At 43.4% G+C, this 23,961-nt stretch overlaps 2 protein-coding genes across 6 annotated transcripts; one reads left to right on the plus strand and one right to left on the minus strand.

Moving 5' to 3' along the window:
• Positions 1-354: 354 nt before the first annotated feature.
• LOC127005674 (ER membrane protein complex subunit 2-like) lies at positions 355-9,895 on the plus strand. 2 transcript variants are annotated; one of them, XM_050874765.1, is made up of 9 exons: positions 355-433; positions 1,479-1,592; positions 2,610-2,760; positions 3,484-3,627; positions 4,086-4,242; positions 5,617-5,712; positions 6,137-6,234; positions 6,696-6,795; positions 9,369-9,895. In XM_050874765.1, the coding sequence occupies exons 1-8, from the start codon at positions 406-408 to the stop codon at positions 6,781-6,783; spliced, it is 876 nt and encodes a 291-aa protein (XP_050730722.1). In that variant the 5' UTR covers positions 355-405; the 3' UTR covers positions 6,784-6,795; positions 9,369-9,895. The 2 variants fall into 2 exon arrangements, with proteins under 2 accessions (XP_050730722.1, XP_050730721.1); XM_050874764.1 differs by having other exon boundaries at positions 356-433; positions 6,696-9,895.
• Positions 9,741-23,213, minus strand: LOC127005673 (BRCA1-associated RING domain protein 1-like). Of its 4 annotated transcripts, XR_007758844.1 has the most exons (11): positions 22,899-23,213; positions 19,212-19,418; positions 17,594-17,706; positions 15,852-16,192; positions 15,005-15,085; positions 14,302-14,498; positions 12,998-13,201; positions 12,479-12,591; positions 11,691-11,809; positions 11,177-11,566; positions 9,741-11,014 (listed from the first exon to the last, which is right to left on the minus strand). XR_007758844.1 is itself a non-coding variant. In XM_050874761.1 (10 exons), exons 1-10 carry the CDS (start codon positions 22,979-22,981, stop codon positions 11,231-11,233), a joined length of 1,794 nt encoding a protein of 597 aa, XP_050730718.1. In that variant the 5' UTR covers positions 22,982-23,212; the 3' UTR covers positions 9,741-11,230. The 4 variants fall into 4 exon arrangements, 3 of the variants coding, with proteins under 3 accessions (XP_050730718.1, XP_050730719.1, XP_050730720.1); XM_050874761.1 differs by having other exon boundaries at positions 9,741-11,566; positions 22,899-23,212; XM_050874762.1 differs by having other exon boundaries at positions 9,741-11,566; positions 22,777-22,925.
• Positions 23,214-23,961: the final 748 nt, after the last annotated feature.

A 23,961-nucleotide genomic window follows, 5' to 3' on the forward strand; every position in this document is an offset into this window, starting at 1 on the left:
GGTGATGGTGGTGGCGGTGGTGGTGGTGGTGGTGGTGGCGTCCCCGCGTTGCCATGGAGACGACTGTTCAGCGTTCCCACGTGTACGAAAATCATTGCTGTCTTTATGAACAGCAACACAACATCGCTACTACATGAAAATAACACAGAAATAATTGACTAACTTATTCGTGTATAATTCAAAACTGTATAATGGCGTATAACAATAAGAAATAAAGAAAGACAACTCGAAGACAAACTCGTCAAATAAACCCCAATTTAACATCGCCGCTACATAAAAAATAACACAGAAATAATTTTTTAACTTATTTATGTATATTTTAAATTTTATAATGGCGTAAAACAACAGGAAATAATAAAAAAAAAAACGCCAATTCGAACGCTAAGAGCAGACGACACAACAAAGATGGCGGCGCTGGACCTGGACTGGGAGGGTAAACATTGACATTTTATCGTTATTTCACGCCATTACGAGTTCCTATAGTAATATCAGGCAGGGTATTGATTAAGGAATGATTGGGGATTAAGTGGATAGAGTCTGGCACGTGGGGAAGCCTTATAACAGGAGGAAAAGGGGGTATAAATGGGACCCTTCATCTCTTCCACCGGTGGCTAATTTAATATACGTGATTATTTTCTTCTTTTTTCTTTTTCCTCCTATTCCGCCTCCTCCTCCTCTTCCTTCTTCTCCTCCTCCTCCTTCTTCTCCTCCTCCTCCTTCTTCTCCTCCTTCTCCTCATTTTCCTTCTCATCTTCTCTTCCTTCTCCACCTCCTCTTCTTCCTTCTCCACCTCCTCTTCTTCCTCCTCCTCCTCCTCTTCCTTCTCTTTTCCTCCTCCTTTTTCTTCTTCCTTCTCCTCCGCCTCCTCCTTCCTTTTCTTCCTCATTCTTCTCCTCCTCTTCTTTCTTCTTCTTTTTCTTCCTCCTTCTTCTCCTCTTCCTCTTCTTTCTTCTCCTTCTCCTTCTTTTTCTTCCTCCTTCTTCTCCTCCTCCTCTTCTTCCTTCTCCTTTTTCTTCCTCATTCTTCTCCTCCTCCTCTTCTTTCTTCTCCTTCTTTTTCTTCCTCATTCTTCTCCTCCTCCTTCTTCTTCTTTCTTCTCCTCCTCCTCCTTCTGTTTCTTCTTCCTTCTCCTCTTCTTCCTTCTCCTCCTCCTCCTTTTTTCTTCTTCCTTCTTTTCCTCCTCCTTCTCTTCTTCATCCTTCAGTTCCTCCTCCTGGTCCTGGTGGTCTTTCTGTTTGTTCCTGTAAAGAAAAAAAAGTGTTGTAACTCTTCTACATTTTTTCTCTCCATTTACTGAATCAAACCTGACTACTGATGCTGTACCTTATATCATCGTTGCTTCCCCATTTTCATATTCCGTAAAAAAATTTGGCAACCGATGCTTCATAATTCATTGCCGTCGCTTCCCCCTTTACCAAAAAATACTCCAACTCTACTAACTGTGTTGCTATAGGGCCTAATGAGTGTGTGCCTTGCAGAGGTGCGTGACCAGCTGCGGGCATGGCGGGAGGACAACACGCGCCACAGTGAGGAGGTGGTGGACATGTGGGAGTACTGCCTCAAGCACTACAAACACCGCCTGGGGGACGAACGTATGTAGACAGCGACACTGTATAGGCACCATACACCACCACACACACTGTACACTACACTACACAACACACACATACACAGACACACACACAAGTAGTACACTATGTCAAAACTACATATGTATACACCTCCCTACTTGCTACTACACACACACACACACACACACACATGAAGGGAAGGCTGGCAACACTAAGCACCACGCACCACCATACACGCACTGTACACTACACTACACAACACACACATACACAGACACACACACAAGTAGTACACTGTCAAAACTACATCTGTATACACCTCTCTACTTGCTACTACACACACACACACACACACACACATGAAGGAAAGGCTGGATAAATGTAGATATGGAGATGGGACTGTTAGACCTTAGCTTGGGCCCGGTAGACTACAAACAGGTAAATACGGTACATCAAATCAAACCACACACACACACACACGCACAGTCATTCACAATCTCATGACGTCGCTTCTCACACAAGTGGTTTGCTTCCGTCATATTTGTACGGGAGTGACTTTTTTAATCTTGGTTTTATTTGGAAGTGTATTTTTTTTTTTTTTTTTTTTTTCCCTATCTTGTTTTGTAGGAGTGACTTTTTCAATTGTTTTATATGGAAGTGTATTTTTTTCCTTACTGTATCTTGTTTGTATAGGTGTGGATTTCTCACTATCTTATTTGTATGGGAGTTTTTTCTCTATCATTTTTTAATTGAATGACCTTTATTTCTATCTTGTTCTGCATTGAAAAAAAAATCACACCCTAAGTAGCTCTGCCTCCTGTGTATTTAGTTTTGCACCAGACTTTCCTTTACCGTAATATGACAAAGAAACACAATCCTTATCCCTCTTCCTCCTTCAGGGTGGACCAGCAGTGAATGGGTACCAGGTATTAATCGGGGGGGGTGTTCCCTTCTCCTATAATTCCTTCCCCTTCTGTCTTTCTCCGGCATATTACCACAGATGTTGCGCCGACTAAACGAAACTTTCCTTTCCTTCAGGGTGGATGGTGGAGGAGCAGGTGGTGGTGGCCGGCCTAGACTGCAACCGATTGGACGTGGCCGAGCCCAGCCTGATGGCCCTCAACGAACAGTTCCCCGGCTCACTCAGGGTCCGCAAGCTGAAGGCCATGAGACTCGAGGCACAGGAGAAGTGAGTGGCCGTGTGTGTCCTAGTAGTAGTAGTAGTAATAGTAGTAGTAGTAATAGTAGTAGTGGTGGTAGTAGTAGTAGTAGTAGTAGTAGTAGTAGTAGTAGTTTTAAGAGTAATAGTATTTGATGTTGTGTTTTGTTCACTTCAATAGATGGGGGTGAACATCAAAAAAATATAAAAACAAACTAAAAATGAAAAAAAAAATGTGAATATAAAACACAAGTGACAGAAAATGAAAAGAAAAATACAAATGCCCCCAAAAACAGAAAAAAAAAAGAAAAAAGATACTCATTGACCCCTTAAAACCATGGCACTTCTGTCACTAAAATATTTCACTGTGGGTTCTGTCCTGCATTTTAATTTTTTTTTTTTTTTTTTTTTTTTTTTTTTTTTCAGTGTTTCCTTTGAAGTAATCGTAGTAGTAGTTTTTGTTGTTGTAGTGATAGTAATTGTTGTTATTTTTTATGTAGTAGTAAAAGTAGCAGTAGTTGTTATAGTAGCAATAGATGTAATAGCATTTGTTTTTGTAGTTAAAGTTGTAGTTGTAGTAGTAGTAAGTTTTAGTTGTAGAAGAAATAGTAGTTGTAGTAATAATAGTAGTTTTAGTAGTTCTTATTGGTCTGTTTTATTCTATTTTTTACCATGTGTTCCTTCCTTTACCGTAAAAAGGTAGTCCTTCCCTTCATCCACCCCATCACCAACCATCATCCACCTCCTCCCCAGGTTTGAGGAGGCCACTGACGTGTACGACAGCATCATCCGCCAGGACGAGACAAACTCCACGGCCCGCAAGCGCAAGGTGGCAGTGCTGCGAGGCCAGGGACGCATCATCGACGCCATCAAGGAGCTCACAGAGTACCTCAAGCTGTATGTATCAGAGTGGCAGGGGGTAGAAGGGTTTGGGAGAGGGGATGTTAGTTTTTTTTTTGTGTGTGTGTGTGTGGGAGGTGATGGAGTGAAGGGATGTTTTTCCTTTCTTTTCCATTTTTTTCAACAGTGGAAACGCTTCAAGGATATGCCAAATAGAAGAACAAAATCTGGCCAAGTGCTTACAGCTCAAAATTAACCCCTCTTTTGTGTATTATGGGAGCGGTGAGTAGCGGACTTTTTTTTTCTGCACTTTTTGTTACCCTAGAGCCATCTCCTTTCCTGTAAAAAAAATAAATAAATAAATAAATAAATAAAAAATAAAGGATAGGCCAAAAGAGAGGTCAGTTTCAGGGATGTGGATTTTGGGGGAGGTGTTAAGGGTGTGTTGGGATGAGGATGTGGATTCTAATAAATATAAATCAATAATACTACTAATCAACCCCTCGGTGCTCCAGGTTCATGTCAGACAGCGAGGCGTGGCAGGAGCTGTGTGACCTGTACCTGAAGGAGGGGGACTATGCCAAGGCGGCCTTCTGCATGGAGGAGCTCATCTTGTCCAACCCACACAACCACCTCTTCTACACACGCTACGCTGAGATCAAGTACACACAGGTAGGACAAGGGACGGCTGTTTACCTTACTCGCCTTGGTTATAATGTGCGAAACACTTTATTTATGATCTTTTTATTTTTATTTTTTTGTTTTTTGTTTTTCATTTATTCTTTTTGTTGTTGTTGTTGTTTCCATTACAGTAAAAAAAATTCTCCTTCAGTATACATCAGGTTCCTCATAACTGTTATTTATTTTTATTTTTATTTTTTCATGTATTTTGTTTTGTTTATTGTAGTTTCCATTACTGTAAAAAAAAAACTTCCCCTTCAATATACATCAGATTCCCCATAACTGTTATTTATTTATTTTATTTTCTATTTTTTTCAATATTCAGCAGACACTTTCCTCACCTTTGTTTAATGGCCAATAGATATTTTCCTCACATTTACACTTTTGTTTTCTCCCTTCTCCAATAGCCATCTGATTTTCTTTTACATTTATTTACTCATTTATTTTCCATTTCTTTCAATCTTCAACACTTTCCTCACCTTTTTTTTTAATGGCCAATAGATATTTTCCTCACCCTTACACTTTTGGTCTTTTTCCTTCAATAGACATCTGGTTCTTCCTTGGTCTTTTATTAATTTATATTTCTCCAATTTTTTAATCCTCAACCAACATCATGAAGGGCATCGAGTACAGAGTAGGTGGAGAGAGTGTTCTTGGTGCAGTAACAGTATTGAGCAGCTGTTGTAGTGTGTTGACAGGCCTGCTGGATACACCTCAAAATCTTTACCTCAGTTTAAGTACTTAGAAAACTTTTGGAGTAGGACTTGTACATTGTGAAGGGTTTGAGTACAGTAGGTAGAGAGAGTGGCTGGTGCAGTAACAGTATCCAGCAGCTGTTGTAGTGTGTTGACAGGCCTAATCTAATCTTCACTGCCCTATAACTAAACTCTTAAGCTCTGAGAAGACTTGCAGATCATGAAAAGCATTGAACACAGAGTATGTCTTGAGAGTGCTTGCATCAGTAACAGTATTCAGGAGTTACAGCAGTGTGTTGAAAGGCCTGATGGGATACACAAGCTAATTTCTGCCTCGCCTTTGCCAAACTTAAGTGCTGAGGAAAACTTTGAGAGTAGAGACAAATCAGTAATAGACTTGGAGTACAGAGTAAGTCCCTTGTGCAGCAACGGATTCATCAGCTGAAGTAGTAAGGTCCCTCCCTAATGCAGTAACTATTCATCAGCTGTAGTAGTATGTTGAATGCCTGGTGAAAGACATGCAAATACTTACCTCACCATAGTTAACCTTGTGAATGCTAAGAAGCCACATTATCATTACTAAAGATTGATATAACATCTAAAAAATCAGGCACTCGTCTCTGGTCCTCGGCATACGTGACCCGACCTGACTCGACCTTGTGTGTTTCAGGGCGGCCTGGACAACATGGAGATCGCCCGCAGCTACTTCTCCCAGGCGGCCAAACTCAACCCTGGCAACGTGAGGGCGCTGTACGGTCTCTTCATGGTGAGTGGCCGGCCAGGGTGGGAGGGACTGTTTTGATGGGGTTATCCTGAGTCACTTGAGTAGAAGACAGTTGTGTAGTCTTGTAAATTTTTCTGTTTGTTTCAGTTTCACACACACTCAAACATTCTTTCACACACACACACACACATTCTGTCACACACACACACACACACACACACACATTCTGTCACACACACACACACACACACATTCTGTCACACACACACACACACACACACACACACACACACATTCTCTCTATTTCACACACACACACACACATTCTCTCTATTTCACACACACACACACACACACACACATTCTGTCTCTCTTTGTCTCCCATACACACACATTCTTCTCCCTTCCTGTCACATACATTCTTTTCAGTCTCACGCACATTCTCACCCACTCCCTCCCTCCCCAGAGCTGTACGCAGGTGTTGTCATCAACCAAGCTCAGCGCACAGAAGAAGAAGGAGACCCAACAGCTTGCCACCTGGGCCCTCAAGGAAGTGGCCGAGAGGTAAGGTGTCTTGGGGCTGTGTGGTGATTTGTTTGTCTGGATATGTACATGTCTTTGCCTTTCTTCTCTACCAGTCTCATCTCACCACAGCTCATTTCTCTGCTTATCTCTGTTCTACTTACTGGTATCTTTCCTCTTCTCATTTCACCCAACCTAACTTCACTTACCCTACGAATTCACTTCTCCTCTCCCACTTCTTTCTGCTCTACTTTCTCTTCCTCTCCTCCACCTTAGTTCAATTCTCTACTATCCTCTTCTCTCCTAATCTCTTTACTTTCCCTCTGCTCTGCTTTTCTTTCCTCTCGCCACATTGTCTTACCTTAAGTTCCCCAAACCTTCTAAGAAACTCTACCTTACCTTACTGTACCTCTCTTCTGATATAAGACTTCTCACTTTTTTCATGCCCTTTGCTCTCTTCCATCTGCCCCATCCCCCCTCACCTCTCTCCTCTCCCTCCCCAGGTACTCCAAGTGCAGGACCAACACCAACATGGACGGCACAAAGATCCTGGAGACGCTCGGTGCCCTCAGCATAACGGACAAGGCATGATAGGCGGACAAGGTATGATAGGCAGACACGGATTGATAGGCAGTTCCCTCGGCCACTCATGACTGTGCGTTTGTGTGTGTGTGTGTGTGTGTGTCAGTGTTCCTCTCATATGCTCGTTGGTGGTTGGTATCTATTCATCACCTCCATAAACAAACTGCCGAAGTCATTTTTCTAGTTCAGGAAATTGAAAATAATACTGTCATTTTCCAGTCAGTGTGATACAGGGAGGAAAGTTAAAGTGAATATTATAACGCTCGCACCCAAGAATATTACGTTAGTGGGCTAAGGTGGTGAGCTTAGTCCATGAATGCCAACTCCAGCTGTATGGGCACATGGCACACCTCCCGAACGTCAATCCAGCTCACAGGGTTGCTTATGTACGAGACAACCCTGAGTGAAGGAGACCAAGGGGACCACCGTTGTCAGATTATCGTTCTCAGAGCCTCATATTTACTGATTTCTGCCTCATAACTATTGCCAAGAAACAGAAGTAATTGACCATTTTAACGTTAACTATATACCAAGCCAGTTATTGGGGTGGAGGAGACAGTTTTGGGGTTGGAAATCAGCAAACATAAAGGTGGAGTACAAGAATCTGGCAACATTGAAGGGGAAGCCCAGGTTACTCATGACTGGGGCAGCCAATCAGTCCTGCCAGGATGGACTTAAGATGGACAGGGCAGCTGTGTGGGAGCTTGCTCATGGGGGTTGTTGGGAGTGGAGGCAACACATGAATGAAGCAATGCACTCCCAGGCCTATGCTCCCCACTAGTAGTTAGTACACCCTGGAATGACAAAGATAACTCTACCATAAGGTTTGCCACAGGATGAAAAATTAAGCAAAAATCTGAAACTCACCAAAAAATGACTTGGTCAATATGAATACGAGGGTGATATTCCACCAACATTCTGGCTCTGGAGTGAAATATATTGCATTGCCAAAATTTAGATAGCCCTATTTTATACTCGATTCAGTGTTTGATATTTCCTCTGAAGTAGTGAGTGAGTGAGTGAGAGAGAGATAGATAGGTCTGGTCAAGATATATATATATAATCTTGCCTCTGGTCATACTCCTAAAAGCATTCCTTTGTATAGAAGAGCCACAGGTCACGTCCTAGAGTTATTGTGTGACCCCCATGACCAGAGTTGCCAAGAAAGACGTGTAAGGTTTTGTAATGTGAGAGTATGTATGTTTTATTTATAAGAGCCCACAACAACCAGAACAACATGCTAAATGGTACTGATAGCATTAGAACAAGGGATTTCAGAAATTACAAAAAATCTATCATAAAAGCTCCCCCCCCCCCCCCCCCCTCCCCCTTACCTAACAAACAGAACTGCACTTAGACACAGGACAATTGCAAAGTGTTAGATAGTGCCGATAGCATTATAACAAGGGATTAATTAATGGGGATATGTTCCTAGCCATTCGGAAATAACAAAAAATCTATCATAAAAGCCCCTCCCCACCCCTCCCCCCCAAACAAACAGAACTGCATTCAGACACAGGACAATTGCAAAGTGTTATATAGCGGACTGATAGCACTATAACAAGGGATTAATTAATGGGGATATGTTCCTAGCCATTCGGAAATAACAAAAAATATCATAAAAGCCCCTCCCCACCCCACCCCCACCCTAACAAACAGAACTGCATTTAGACACAGGAAAATTGCAGTGTTAGATAGTGTACTGATAGCATTAGAACAAGGGATTAAGGGGGTCATGTTCCTAGCCACTCGGAAATAAAAAAAAATCTATCATAAAACCCCCTACCTAACAAACAGAACTGCATTTAGACAAGAAAATTCCAGTGCTATATAGTGTACTGATAGTATTATAACAGGGGATTAATTAATGGGGATATGTTCCTAGCCACTCAGAAACAATGAAAAATCCATCATAAAGCCCCTCCCCTCACCCTCAACGAATAGAACAGCCAGACACGGGAAGATCATATATCATAATGGCCCCTCAAAAAACAGAACATTTAGCCAGACAGGAGAATCATATGGCTTTATTACACTCCAAATAGAGACTGGGTGATGTGTGGGCATGAACACTCTCCCCTGCGCAGTGTTGTGGGCATGAGATTGTACCGCCACTCAAAGATGTTGTATAGTCGACTGTAGATCATATGTAGATTACTGGAAGGGGGCGGTCAAGATATAGATGGTTGGGTGTATGAGAGAGGGAAAAGTTGTTGACCTCATAAAAGTCTATCTAGTTTTATAAGAGTACTCTGTGAACTTGTGGAAAAGTCGATCTCTTGTGAAAGTTAACTCTCCTCCTCCCTAGTCTTTGGTACAATGAATTTATTCCCAATGAAAGTGGCATCCATGTAAGGCTTTCCCTCCCACCCTTGCCTTGCCTCAACTTTCCTATCCTCATCTCAATTCTAGGCTGCACTTTCCTCTCTTTCATCAAATATGCTTTCCATGCCACTCTTCTCCCCACTTTTCTCTCCTCTTCTTTACTTCTCCCCCTCATCCCCCTCCCCCTCCTAACAGGGCCAAAAATTAATCATTCAAGAATTTCAACTTTTCCACAAGTCCACTCAACCCTTGATTTCCCGGACTAATAGGAGGGAGCTCCCATCCGGAAAGCGGGAACCACAGATCTTTGGCCTGGACTTGACCAAACGCGTGTCGAACAATTCCTGGACCCCAGATATTGTCCGGTAAATCAAGCATCGAGCGAATGTACTGTATGAGACTTCTTCATGTACAGCTGTGAAGCAAAGGTTCACACAGACACACATGAAAGGGTTTTGTCTTGGCAGCCCTGAAGAGGTGCAAAGACTCGCCCAAGTTTCTGGAACAATGAGTTCTTTGAAGTGTTCGTCACCTCCTCTGTGTCACTCTTCAGACATTGGCCACCCTTGAAGCCTTGCTGCCTCGCCACACCAGCGCTGAGACATGTCTGTAACACACTCCAGGGAGGGAAAATGTACATACGCAATCATGTAATTATTTATTTTACTTCATATTTGTTATTTATGTATTCTGTTGTAATGGTACATTATTAAGATCCTTTAAAATATGCTGTAAAAACACTGGAAACCATTTTGTATCACAGTATGAAGTCTTCTGAATAAAAGTTGAGTACTGACTTGTCTGTGTGGCTGTGTGGGTCTGCACTGCACCACAAACACCTCCACCAGAACAGAACACCTTCACTCTGTATTATTAAGTAAAAATACAACCTGTAAATGTTCCTGTACCTCGGACAGTAATTCAGTTCTTAGAAACAATCTTTTCTTGTTGTTGAAGGCTCGTTCCTGTGCCTCTTTGTGTTTATAAAGCTGCAGTCTGCTTGTAGTCAACAGGGTGAGTCTGTCCACACCCTCCAGGCAGCCATCAGGGCCAGGGTGAGGGTGCCAGGGAGAAGCAGGGAATAACAAGTGCTAATGAGGAACCATGACTGGCAAGGGTGCGGTAGAAGGAGAATGAAATCATAAAGTAAGCCTGGAGCGTGGAGGGGGTCCGGACATTAAGCCAAAATACTGTGACTAAATTACTCTGACACTCTTAACTCAATTCTCCTTAATGTGTGGAAGGCAAGTTTTTTAAGATGCAGACAATGGATGCACTCACCATAAAGATAATCATAACCTTATTTATAACAGAAAAATTAAACTTCTTTACAAATAAAGATAATATCTTACTCTTCCAAGGGAAGGCTGCACTTATATTAATGCTTCATTCAGTGTGCACAACTAAATTATTCCTGGCACACAGGTGGACTGTTTAAAAATTGTTCTCTCGAAATAAAATAAAACACTAAGATAAACTAATCCGCCACCCTGCTGTGAGGGCACGCTACAAGTGTTGCCCGGCTGCCACGGAGCTGTACGTGGTGACAACACACTGCCTGCCAGCACACTGCCCACTCCTCACAGCAATAAAAAGCTCTCCCTTTGTTCACATCACTGAATTTAAATATCTCATTTAGGAAAACAATATGAAAAATAACCTTAAACATTAAGTTGAACTTAAGATGCTTTCTGGCAACTAAACAACAACTAAAACCAGGCTTCCTGTGCACTCCAAATGATGGAGTCTTGAAGTAAATGCCTTACTTAACACTGCAGTAAGAAACACGTGTTCCTTACAACAAAAATGAGGGTGTTGCTGTTGATCCCAACCCTTCCAGACCCTCACAGGTGCTGCAGGGAGCTGAGCATGTTCAAACACCACTAGTAAAGGCTGCAGCGGCTGCCACACTAACCTGCCCAAAGTAAGTGAAAACCTTCAACAAACAGCAGCAGTGTCACCACACCAAAAATAGGAACTAATTATTACCTTACATACAAACACACACACACACACACACACACACATAATTTGAGCACCTTTTTTAACCACACACACACACTTCCCCCCTCCATACCTCAGCAACAACAGCAGAAGAATCACCCTCCCCCATCACTGCACCGTCAAGGCACTACTTCACCGGAGGCACCAGCTGGAAGGAGTCGACACAGCCATAGAGCCACGCCAGGGGGAGTGACTTGATGTGGCTCATGTCATACTTGATCTGTGGGTGCTGTGCTGGGGTGTTGGAGTATATAATGTAGTGGGAGCAGAGGGCGAGGGGGCTGTCAGTGGGGGTGTGGAAGGGGACTTTGCGTTCCTCCTCCGCTATTGCCTCTGGGTTGGGTTCCCTGGCCAGCACCGTACCTCCACCAGCCTTCACCAGACCCTCCAGCTCCCTCTTGCCGCTGGACCCTTGGAAGCTGCCCGAGAGGTATATGTGGCAGCCGCTGAACAGACCCGGCCGCTGTGAAGGGGAAGAAGAGGGGTCAGGGCGTGGGTGTAGCAGTGTGGGGGTGTATTGGGGGTGGGTTGGTGTGTAATGAGTGTATGTGGGCAGTCTCCTCCTCCTCCATCCCTTTTTCACTCACCAGCTTTTCAGCGTTGGCCCTGCCCAGCACCGGGGCTCCAGGCGGGGCAGACACACAGCCCAGCGCCTCGTACTCCCCAGGACTCACCGGCGACTCCATCCTCAGGCACTCGTCCATCCCTGGGAGGCAACGCAGAGGGTGTCAAGGATACAAACAAGGACTGACTGATTGATTATTGGGGCGTTCTATCATGGCGCCACAACTGCAGGTCATAAACAAGGACCGACACACACACACACACACACACACACACACACACATGCAAATAGGCTTTCCACATCTAATTGTTGAGATTAGAATCATCTGGACAAGGAGAATAACTAGAACTGAGAACATCCATGAATTTAGAGCAAGCAAAGTTAGACAGACATTGATAAGGAGACGAGACAACACAAGCTTATCTCAAACCCTGTGTACTCCAACGAGGTGAATACAACAGAAGGGAAAGCAAAGTTAGACAAATAGATAAGGAGACAAGACAACACAAGCTTATCTCAAACCCTGTGTACTCCAACAAGGTGAATACAACAGAAGGGAAAGCAAAGTTAGACAAATAGATAAGGAGACAAGACAACACAAGCTTATCTCAAACCCTGTGTACTCCAACAAGGTGAATACAACAGCAGATAAAAGACAGCAATAAGAAGAAAGGGACGCAGCATAGATAAAATAGAGAAAGTTAGGTACCAACAGATCCAGTGAAGAGTACAAAGGAGCTAGAAATAAATAAGTTAAACACAAAATATTGGTAGGTAAGTAAATAAATAAAACTAAATAGAAATCCGTACATGTGTGTGAGAGGATCCACTTGCCGGCCACCACGCCCATCATGTACTTGGTGGTGCGCGTGGCCACCAGTCGCTCCGCCGTGCACTCCGTCACCACGTGCGTCACCTCGGGGCTGCAGAGACACACACGGGTCAAAAAACGTACATGAAAACAAACATATACATACATAAGAGAGCCTGGAACTATTTTTTTTTTTCTTAAACCAGAGAAAGTAGTCACGGGCATAACTACAAAAAAAAAGATAAACAAAAACAACTAGAAGGTAAACAAACACACATACACACAAAATTATACCACCCGAAATTGACCTCTCGTTTGGCTAATCTTTACTTTTGTCTTTTATGAGAGCGGCGAGCAGCGTTTTTATTTTATTTTTTTTTTTTTTACACTTTTTGTTGCCCTTGAGCCGTCTCCGTTGATGTAAATAAATAAATAAATAAATAAATAAAAAAAAAAACCACACATGCCAAGACCTAAACACACAAATGCACACACAAACACAGACCCCCCTCACCCACCTGTACTCCGCCACCACCTTGACCCTCAGCATCCTCCCCAGTGTCTCCAGCTTCTTGATCTGCTGCCGAGTGAGCCCCGTGCCCAGGAGTGTCATCTTGTCCATCAGCGGCGGGGCCAGGGCGGGGCGGGTCAGCGAGGGGTCCAGGGGCGTGTCCAGGGCTGCGTTGATCTCATCCACCCCGAGGCACAGCTTGGCGAGGGACCTGTGGAGGGAGCGGCCATTATTTTATTTGTATACAGTTTTTGGCGGAAAGGGAAAAAAAGGAAGGGGAGACTTTTTTTCTTTCTTTGTGTCTTTATTTTTTCTATTTTTTTTAATATGAAAGGAAATATCTCAAAGGCAAAAAAAGGAGAATGGCAGTATTTTTTTCCTTCCTCTCTGTCTATCTGTCTTTCTTTCTTTCTTTTATTTCTTAATTTTTTTTTTTTATTTATTTATTTTATTTACTTATTACCTGTGGAGGGAGTGGCCATTATTTTTATTTTATACAGGTTTTAGAGGAAAGGGAAAAAAAGAAGGGGAGGAGTTTTTTCTTTTTCCTTTCTTTCTTTCTGTCTTTATTTTTGTTTTTTTATACGAAAGGAAGCAGCTCAAAGGCAAAAAGGAGAAGGGCACAGAGGAAAGGGAAAAAAAAAGGGGCCATTTTTTTTTCTTTCTTTCTGTCTGTCTTTATTTATTTATTTACTTATTTTTTTAATACGAAAGGAAGCATCTCAAAGGCAAAAAGGAGAAGGGCACTATTTTTTTTCCTACCTCTCTGTCTATCTCTCTTTCTTTGTTTCTTTCTTTTCTTTATTTATTTAGACTCTAGAGTAACGGACTGGGGGAGATCGCAAACACAAAAACAGGAAAAAAAAACACAAACAAAGCCTCATCACTTAAAACACAAACACAAACAAACAAAAAAATAATACACTAACACACACACACACATTCATGATGATAATATTGACGAGGCTTTCTTCATGTCCGTGAACTTCCTTTCCGACACTGCTATTCACCATTATCACACACACACACACCAACCCTCACTACTATTACAATCATCATCATCATCATTATCATCACCTTGGCGAGACTTATTTATTTTCTCTCTTTCTTTATATATCTTTCTCTATTACTTTATTTCTTTCCTTCTTTATTTCAGTCTATCTATTTATCTATTTATTCAGAGGCAGGAAGGAACCATGGGGGAGTTTTTGTCATCATTCATCTATTATTATTTGGCTGTTGTTGTTTTGCTTTTATACACAAACACAAATAAAACATCCTCATTATTACTACTATCATCATCATCATCACCTTGGCGTGTGTCCTTGAAGGTTCCTGGAAGTGTCGCTTGCCCCCCACGCTCGCAGCAGCCTAATGAGTCCCAGTTGGCCCTGCGTCACAGCGTCATGCAGCGGAGTGGCATTGCTGCCGCCCACGGGGTCCACCACAGCACCGTGACGCAGCAGCAGCTCAGCGATGTCCTCGAACCCGTGGCTACACACCTCATGCTGTTTAGGGGAGGAAGGAAGAGGGGGTGTTGGTGTGTGGTGTGGTGTGTTGAGTGACTGAATAGATAGTTGACTGACTGACTGAGTGGCTGGTTGATTGGCTGACTGAGAGGGTGACTGCCTGACTGAATAGGTATTTGACTGGTTGACTGTTTCATTGGGTAACTACCGTACTGAGTTTTTGGTTGGCTGATTGATTGATTGGCTGGCTTGCTGGCTCACTGACTGATTGACTGACTGACTGACTAACTGAAACACTGGCTGACTGACTGATTGACTGACTGACTAAATGCCTGATGGACTGAATGAATGAATGAATGAAAGACTGGATGACTGACTGGCTAGCTGACTGGTTGACTTACTGGCTGACAAACTGCACAGATTATTATATGATTTACTAGCTGGCTAACTTAACTGACTGAATGACAGGCTGACTAACTGATTGGGTGACATGTTGACTGAATGGCTGAAACAAACAGACAGATAGACCAAGAGCGTTGACCCACCAGAGGCGTCCACCCAGCGTTGTCCTTAGTGTTGGGGTTCGCGCCTTCGGACAGCAGCTGCTTCACCCTCACTCGGTCTCCCTGGAACAAATGGCCAGATTGTTAAACACTTCCTCGCCCAAGCCCACATATTTGACAAGGCTTTCATAGGAGTTGTGGGCCTTTCCAGGGGTAGTTTCATGACCCTGGTGTTAGTCTGACCCTTCTTCTGTACCCTGAACCTACAAAAACACTCATTAGAACCCGACTGATCTCCTTTTTTGGCCTTTGGAAATTGTTGATGTGAGAGGGAGGGTCGTCTAAGAATACCAACCAAAGACTCGTGCTCTCAGATGCTCTCGGCTCCCACAACACCTTTTTTTTCTCCTTTCCCTGTTTCATTTCCCTTTTTTTTCCCATTTTTGTTTTAATGTTCTTGTTTTTTGTTCCCATTTTTTTTTTGTAGTTTTTGCCTTTTTTTTTTTTTTTTCACTCTCCTCCTCCTCCAATGTTTTTTACCCTCCTTCTACTCTCCTTCTTCTTCCTTATCTTCATCTACATACAAATTTTTCACCTTTTTGCCTTTCTTCTCCTCCTCCTTCTCTTTGCTTTCATCCTTATCCAATTCCTTCACCTTCGTCCCCTTCTCTTTTTCCACCTCTTTATCCATACTCTACCTCCTCCTCCCCTTCTTCTTTACATTCATATCCCATTCTGTCACCTACTTCCTTCCTTTCTTCTCCATCTCTGCTTCCTTCTTCATCCATATTCTATATCACCATTTTTTGCATTCCTTCTCCTCTTTTTTTCATCCATACTCTATATTTCACCTCCTTTTTGCTGCCCCTTTCCTCCTCCTCCTCCTCACCTTGATGCAGGCCACGTGAAGCAGCGTCTCCCCCTTGCCATTCTTCTTGTCCAAGGTCGCAGCGCTCGGGCTCATGCCAAGAACACTCAGATCAGCCACGGACACCCTAGGGATCTTCTTCACCTCTCCCGCTGCCATCGCACTCCCCTTGGGCCTCTTCTCTGGCCTGGGGGTGGTGGCAGCACTGGCGGAGGTGGTGGTGGTGGGACGGCCCTGAACGCTAGGCTTCGGTGTTTTAGGAGTCCTCGGTTTTCTTGCTGCGGATTTTGTGTTTTCGCCGTTCCCTCCTGTTCCTGGTGTTCCCTTGGCTTGTCCCTGCTTGCTCCGTCCCCTGCCTGGCCCTGGGGGTGTAGAGGTTAAGGTCATCTCCTCTTTGCCCTTCTCTCTCCTTCATTCATATTCCACTTCCCCATTTTTGCCGTCCTCACCCACCGTTGTCAGATTATTGTACTCAGAACATTGTATTTGCCGGTTTCTGATCCAAGACTATTGCAAAAAAACACTATTAACTTACCATTTAAAACCACTCCATCTGAACTTTACGGGAGTTGTCATCGGCTTATTCTTTTAACGCCACATTTATTTATTTATTTATTCATTTATTTATTTATTTATTTATTTATTTTTTTTTTTTTACATCAGAGGACACGGCTCAAGGGCAATAAAGAGAGTACAAAAAGAAAAGCCCGCTACTCGCCGCTCCTATAAAAGATAAAAGTAAAGAGTAGCCAAAAGAGAGGTTAATTTCAGGTGGAGAGGCGTCTTGATACACTCTTCTTCTTCTACATTATGACTACGCCCTGAGATTGACCTTTTCCACTCTATATACCATACATTCATATCCTAGTCTATCACCAACTTCCTCCCTTTCTTCTCCTTCTCTGCTTCTTTCTTCATCCATATTCTATTCCACCTTTTTCTACCTTCCTCCTCTTCCTAGCTTTCATCCATAGGCCTACTCCCCTAGATTATTCAACTATGGTACTTTATTTTCCTTTTTTAGTGTGTGTGCTGGAGGGTCGGAAATCGGCAAATATAAAAGCCTGAGTATAATAATCTGGCAACGCTGTCCTCACCTTTCTTTTTATCATCCATACTCATTTCTCACCTCCCTTTTGCTGCCCTTGTTGCTAATACAGGTAACTCTCGATTTAGGCGAGTTTGGTTTACGCGTTTTTGAAATAACACGGGGTCCAAAATCCAAATAAATGTTTAATTTACACGTTTTTTTTCACTTATATGCGATATTTTATGGAGTGGCCACCAGATGTCTCACGCAACTGGACTCACACGGCCACACAGCTGAGCTCAGTTCTTCCCGCGCGCCACTTGAACAACAATACAGTACCCACGCTGCCACGCTACTCAACAACAACAACATCCTCGCTGCTGTGCTACCACGAGGGGAAGGGCAGCCAGAGGAGGAACCACGAGAGGGAGAGGAGTCAGAGTGATACAGTAGGCAGTAAAGGTACAAACCTATCTCTTGTTTGATTTACATCGTTTTTGATTTACGCGACCTCTTCAAGGACACAATACTCGCGTAAATTGAGAGTTACCTGTATAACCTTGATTCCACGGCAACCCATAAAATGTAGTCTTTGATCAGATGACTCTTCTTCACATACTTTTAAAGGCTTACACATGAAAAAACCTCCTCCATTTGGAATAGTCATCATATAAATTGACACCCAAAAATTATACAAAATTAGTCAGTCATATCCAACAAGGTTATCACTCACCCTGCTGCTGGTTGTTGCTGTTGTTGTTGTTGTTGTTGGGTTTATCATTGTTGTTGTTTTTCCGTTCTGGGGTGTGCTGCCTGTCTCCCGGTCCCCCTGCCCCACTCTCTGTCCTGGGGGAGAGAAGACGATTAATATGACACACACACACACACACACACACACACACACACACACACACACACACACACACATTTCTACATTACTAACATGTTAACAAATCAAGCAAACACACACACACACACACACACTGGCAAACTGATATCGTGGGAACTGACCTCATGGGAATGGCTAAGAAAGGGAGAGCTTGTAATATCTTTGGAACTGATCTCAAGGGAATGGCTGAGGAAGGGAGAGCTTGTAATATTGCTGGAACTGATGTCTAGGGAATGGCTGAGGAAGGGAGAGCTTGTGATATTGCTGGAACTGATCTCAAGGGAATGGCTGAGGAAGGGAGAGCTTGTGATATTGCTGGAACTGATGTCAAGGGAATGGCTGAGGAAGGGAGAGCTTGTGATATTGCTGGAACTGATCTCAAGGGAATGGCTGAGGAAGGGAGAGCTTGTGATATCGATGGAACTGATGTCAAGGGAATGGCTGAGGAAGGGAGAGCTTGTGATATTGCTGGAACTGATGTCAAGGGAATGGCTGAGGAAGGGAGAGCTTGTGATATTGCTGGAACTGATGTCAAGGGAATGGCTGAGGAAGGGAGAGCTTGTGATATTGCTGGAACTGATCTCAAGGGAATGGCTGAGGAAGGGAGAGCTTGTAATATTGTTGGAACTGATGTCAAGGGAATGGCTGAGGAAGGGAGAGCTTGTAATATTGTTGGAACAGATCTCAAGGGAATGGCTGAGGAAGGGAGAGCTTGTAATATTGTTGGAACTGATGTCAAGGGAATGGCTGAGGAAGGGAGAGCTTGTGATATTGCTGGAACTGATGTCAAGGGAATGGCTGAGGAAGGGAGAGCTTGTGATATTGCTGGAACTGATCTCAAACTGATGTCAAGGAATGGCTGAGGAAGGAGAGCTTGTGATATTGCTGGAACTGATCTCAAGGAATGGCTGAGGCAGGGAGAGCTTGTGATATTGCTGGAACTGATGTCAAGGGAATGGCTGAGGAAGGGAGAGCTTGTGATATTGCTGGAACTGATGTCAAGGGAATGGCTGAGGAAGGGAGAGCTTGTGATATTGCTGGAACTGATGTCAAGGGAATGGCTGAGGAAGGGAGAGCTTGTGATATTGCTGGAACTGATGTCAAGGGAATGGCTGAGGAAGGGAGAGCTTGTGATATTGCTGGAACTGATGTCAAGGGAATGGCTGAGGAAGGAGAGCTTGTGATATTGCTGGAACTGATCTCAAGGGAATGGCTGAGGAAGGGAGAGCTTGTAATATTGCAGGAACTGATGTCAAGGAAATGGCTGAGGAAGGGAGAGCTTGTAATATTGCTGGAACTGATGTCAAGGGAATGGCTGAGGAAGGGAGAGCTTGTGATATTGCTGGAACTGATGTCAAGGGAATGGCTGAGGAAGGGAGAGCTTGTGATATTGTTGGAACTAATTAAGGGAATGGAAGGGAAAACTTGTAATACAGATATAAACCTCTTCCTGTGACCTCACCTGCCACTGTTGCCACCTGTTATGAGCGCGCGCAGGTCCCGGCAGGATATCTTGAGGTCGCTGATGATGCGGTCGGGCTGCATCTCACACGGGGGGGCCGGCACCTTGCAGGCCAGACACGTGCCGTTCTCCAGCCCATCGGCACACTCGCGGCAGAAGTGGTGATCACATCGTCCCAGCCGCTGAGGGTCCTCCGCCACCTTGCCACTGAAAAGGGGACAGTGGTTAATACATCAGTTAGATAGTTAGTATGTAGGTAAGTTAGTTTGTATGTGAGTTGGTTAGCTAATTTAATTGGTAAGATGGTAAGAAAGTAAGTGAATCAGTGAATTAGTTAGTAATAAGTAAGGTAATTAGTGTGTTCGATGGTTGGCTAGTAAGGCAGTCTGTTGGCATGTAAGTTGGCAAGCTAATTATTTAGTTGCCTAGTTAGTAAAAAACAAGCTAATTAGCTTGCTATTTAGCAAATTGCTAAGCTAGTTATCTAGATGGCTAATTAGTAAGAAAGTTAATGTCATTTAGCAGTAAGTTGGTAAGTTAATTATTTAGTTGACTAGTTAGCAAGAAAGTAAGTTAGCTTATCAGTTAGAGAGCAGGCAAGTTAGTTGGTAAGCTAGTTATTTAATTAGTTTGTTAGTAAGAATGTAAATTAACTAGTCAGAGTTATTTTGATAGCAAGTCTGTTTATTAGTCCATTTATTATTTGATTTCTCAGTTAATCAGTTGGCTTAGTTAGTTAATAATGAGGTAGTTAGTTAATCAATTACATACAAGTTAGTCAATCCACTGGTTAGTTAGAGAGTAGCTCAGGCCCTGAACACTACAACACTGGCCCCTCCATATCCACACACACACACACACACACACACGTCACCCTACATACACACAAACAAACAAACACACACGGTCATTGTGGATAAGAGGAAAATATGAGTTTTAAAAGGCGGGACAACATGGGTCCACGAAAGGTAGGTCATGCCTCACCAATCTCTTGTCCTTCTACAATACAGTATTTGAGGTGGTTAGACAGAGATGAAAATTATGATGTAATCTATCTTGATTTTAGTAAAGCGTTTGACAAAGTTCCTCACCAACGACTGTTGCTCAAATTACAGGCTCACAGAGCAGAGGGTGAAGTTTTGAACTGGGTCAAGGCGTGGCTTAGCAATAGGAAGCAATGCAAATCAATGGTAAAAGATCTGACTGGGGCTGTGTTATGAGTGGGGTACCACAAGGTTCAGTATTAGGTCCACTTTTGTTTATTATTTGTATCACTGACTTAGATACAGGAATTAGTAGTGATTTCAGTAAGTTTGCAGATGATACCAAGATCGGTAGAGTAATTGAGTCGGACCAGGACGCTAATATTCTCCAGGATGAACTAAACAGATTGTATGACTGGGCGGATAAATGGCAGATGGAGTTCAATGTAGGGAAGCGCAGTATTTTGAGTGTAGGTAGGAACAAACCCTCACATAACTATTGCTTAACCCTTAAAGCGTGGGTGTCGACAATAGTCAACAGCTGGTGCCTGGGCTCAAACCGCGGGTGTCGACAATAGACGACAAGGCATTTTTTGACTTAGCACGCAGTCAAATTTATTTTGTTTATGCTGAAGTAGGGTAAGCATGTCGTTTTCTTTCAAACAAAACCCAACCATGCTCTCTTGACTAATTAATAGTCAGTGTATGACTTGTGTAAGCTTTGAAAAGATGTCCGCTTGACATCCCACTTCGTCTCACCTTCCAGTGAATTTCATCCACAAGATGGGGCCCTATGACCTCAATATCCATCAAGGGCATCAAGAAGGCCTAGAATTTAAGTTATTTTGGGGTGTGGTTCACATAAACTGTATAAAAGTTATGCTTCTTATTACTAAATCAGAGAAGGGATGTCCACTCGGGGTGGAAAACTCTCTATAAAAATGTGCTCTCAGTGATCCTACTTCGATATTCTGTACGCGCTCTACCAAAGGTCATATAGTCTTCGCCTTAACGTCAAAAATCAGTTCAGGATATGTACCTTACAAGTTACAATGGTATTTCATTCAGTTAGGTGAGTTAAGTAAAAGTGAAGGTATGAAAGGTTGAAGTGAGGTATGTATTTGCCTGAATATGCCCACGTGGGAGGACAGGCACGCAAAATAAGCCCGCACTTTGAGGGTTAAATGACACTCATAAGCAGGTCTGGGTGCGAGAGGGATTTAGGGGTCTTAGTGAGCTCTGATCTCTGTCCAAGGGCACAATGCATTCAAGCTAGAAATCGAGCAAATAGGATACTGGGATTTATTTCAAGGAGCGTAAGCAACAGAAGCGCCGAAGTCTTCCTCAAACTATATTTAGCATTAGTTAGACCTCATCTTGACTATGCAGTTCAGTTCTAGTCACCTTACTATAGAATGGATATCAAAATGTTAGAATCGGTGCAGAGGAGGATGACTAAGATGATTCTGGGGTTAAGAAACTTACCATACGAACAAAGACAAACAGTTAAACTTGCATCCTCTAGAAAGGCGAAGGGTGTGTGGAGACATGATCGAGGTTTATAAATGGATGAAGGGCTTTAATAAGGGGGATATTCATAAGGTTTTGTTGGTAAGAGAACCGGGTAGGACACGAAGTAATGGGTTTAAACTGGATAAATTCAGATTCAACAGGGACATAGGCAAAAATTGGTTAACAAACAGAGTGGTAGATGAGTGGAACAGGCTGAGCAGTCATGTGGTGAGTGCCAATACAATTGTCACATTCAAAAATAGATTAGATAAATTCATGGAGTGATAATAGGTGGGGGTAGATTCACGGGAGCTTAGGTTCAAAGGAGCTGCTTTGTACGGTATTATTCTATATTGTCACCACTTTCACACCCATGAACGCCTTGGTGCTCTATGAAGGGTTCAGTGTCCATACAACACATTGCCGTATTGCTTTGCCGTCGGAAATCACTCGTTCTTGTGATATGAAAAAAAGGCATTGGGAGGTGAGCAGTGTTGCCAACGATCCAATGTTTGGTTAGCGATTAGCCCACGCATGTGAGATCAGGTCCACCACGCGTGGTTATTATTATTTTTTTTTAGAACACGCACCTTTACCCAAAAGGTTTTGTGAAGGTTTGGGCCGTTCTAAAAAAAAAATAACCACGCATGGTGGACCTGGTCTCACATGCATGGTCTAATCGCTAACTAAACGTACCATCGCTAACCTAGCGTACCATCACTAACCGGATCGTTGGCAACACTGCTCAACTCCCAATGGCCGCCGCCACCGCAACCAAAACAAATGTATGTATATGCCTTTTCACTACCTTTACCACTTTTTCTTTATTTCTAAGTTTTTCCACCTTCATGTTATGGTTAGGGGACATGTATTTCGTCCTTTAAGTATAATCTGGAGACGTAATATCGTATTTTGGAGGCGCGTAGTGATTCTCAATAATTACCCTTATCACAAGAACGAGTGATTTCCGAAGGCAAAGCAATACGGCAATGTGTTGTATGGACACTGAACCCTTCATAGAGCACCAAGGCGTTCGTGGGTGTGAAAGTGGTGACAATATAGAATAATACCCTTTGTTCAGGCCTACCGGCCTCTTGCAGACTTCTACGTCCTTATGTTCTTATCTTGCCTCCACCATGTCACAACACGGGCGGGTAAGAACAACCAGGTAACAACACCCTCCCGCACCCACCACGCGGCGCACTGCAGTAGTTTCTCCAGCTCGTCTATCGCCATGAGTGAGTTTTTCCAGTCGAAGAGCTGCAGGGCGTCCATGGCGGGGCGGGGTGGGGCACGTGGGGCTGAGACCTTGGAGGAAGACTAGGCGGAGACAGCGGCGGCGGTGTTGATGTTGTGTTGCCGCCAAGACTGCCGCTGATGATGGCGATGATGTACCAGTAGACCCATTTATGCCTTTATAACGGATTAATTTGAAACCCTGCTGTGCCCTTGTGACTTCTAAAAATAATTATTATACTTTAATTTCGACCTGAGGCACATAAAAAATTAGCATACGGATAATGAATAGAAACAAAAGGAGTGTAGAGATCTTGGAGGAATAATACATGGAGTGGCCCTCAGCGGGCCACTCTTTACTGTGCATGCGCCGACCCGTGTTTACATGCGCTACTCGGCTCACTCCAAAATACCGGAAGAATCGGTCCCCCCGAGCTCCCGTAGTCGCTTCTTTTTTAACACCCTGTTCATTCTATCACTGTCTTCTTTATGTCCTCCATCTCGAACAAACACCGACAAACTGACAAATATTCTGAGCACTGCTGCAGACGAACCGCGCGGGAAAACCGCTCCTGTAAAAACGTGCCTTTTAAGACACCCATCCGCGCAGGAGAAAACCGCTCGTGTGAAAGGGGCCAAAGATTTTCATAGATTTACATAGAAAATCAGACCACACAGACCCCATGGTCCAGACTAGGTGGTCTGTCCTTAAACCTAAGTGATTCTACAGTAATCAGAAGGCTCCAAAACGATACATTTCAACTCTAGTTGATATTAAGTTGATGGAAGTGACGGTCGAGCTTGTTTTTGTTTTTGAGTCAATCGTGTTACACTGGGGAGGGGAGAGACTTCACACCCTTCTGCTAGCTCACCTGGCGCCACTCCTTGTCATTTGAGTGAGTCCACTCCCTGACGTGGCATGTAAGCAAGGCAAGAGTATGTTATAATTTTCATATGTAACAAACCCCCAAAAAGGCCAACTACAGTAAAAAGAGCCCAAAAAGCGCCAACCCGTCGAC

The sequence above is a fragment of the Eriocheir sinensis genome, chromosome 30, assembly GCF_024679095.1.
Source record: "Eriocheir sinensis breed Jianghai 21 chromosome 30, ASM2467909v1, whole genome shotgun sequence".
Classification (NCBI taxonomy): domain Eukaryota; kingdom Metazoa; phylum Arthropoda; class Malacostraca; order Decapoda; family Varunidae; genus Eriocheir; species Eriocheir sinensis.

Excerpts from the sequence above, each read along its gene's own strand:
- LOC127005674 (XM_050874765.1), top strand. The coding sequence starts at position 406 with ATGGCGGCGCTGGACCTGGACTGGGAGG. Across the intron at positions 434-1,478 it reads GCTGGACCTGGACTGGGAGG|AGGTGCGTGACCAGCTGCGG; the intron begins GTAAACATTGAC and ends TGTGCCTTGCAG. Across the intron at positions 1,593-2,609 it reads ACACCGCCTGGGGGACGAAC|GGTGGATGGTGGAGGAGCAG; the intron begins GTATGTAGACAG and ends CCTTTCCTTCAG.
- LOC127005673 (XM_050874761.1), bottom strand. The coding sequence starts at position 22,981 with ATGGACGCCCTGCAGCTCTTCGACTGGAAAAACTCACTCATGGCGATA. Across the intron at positions 19,419-22,898 it reads CTACTGCAGTGCGCCGCGTG|TGGCAAGGTGGCGGAGGACC; the intron begins GTGGGTGCGGGA and ends TCCCCTTTTCAG. Across the intron at positions 17,707-19,211 it reads ACAGGTGGCAACAGTGGCAG|GACAGAGAGTGGGGCAGGGG; the intron begins GTGAGGTCACAG and ends TCTCTCCCCCAG.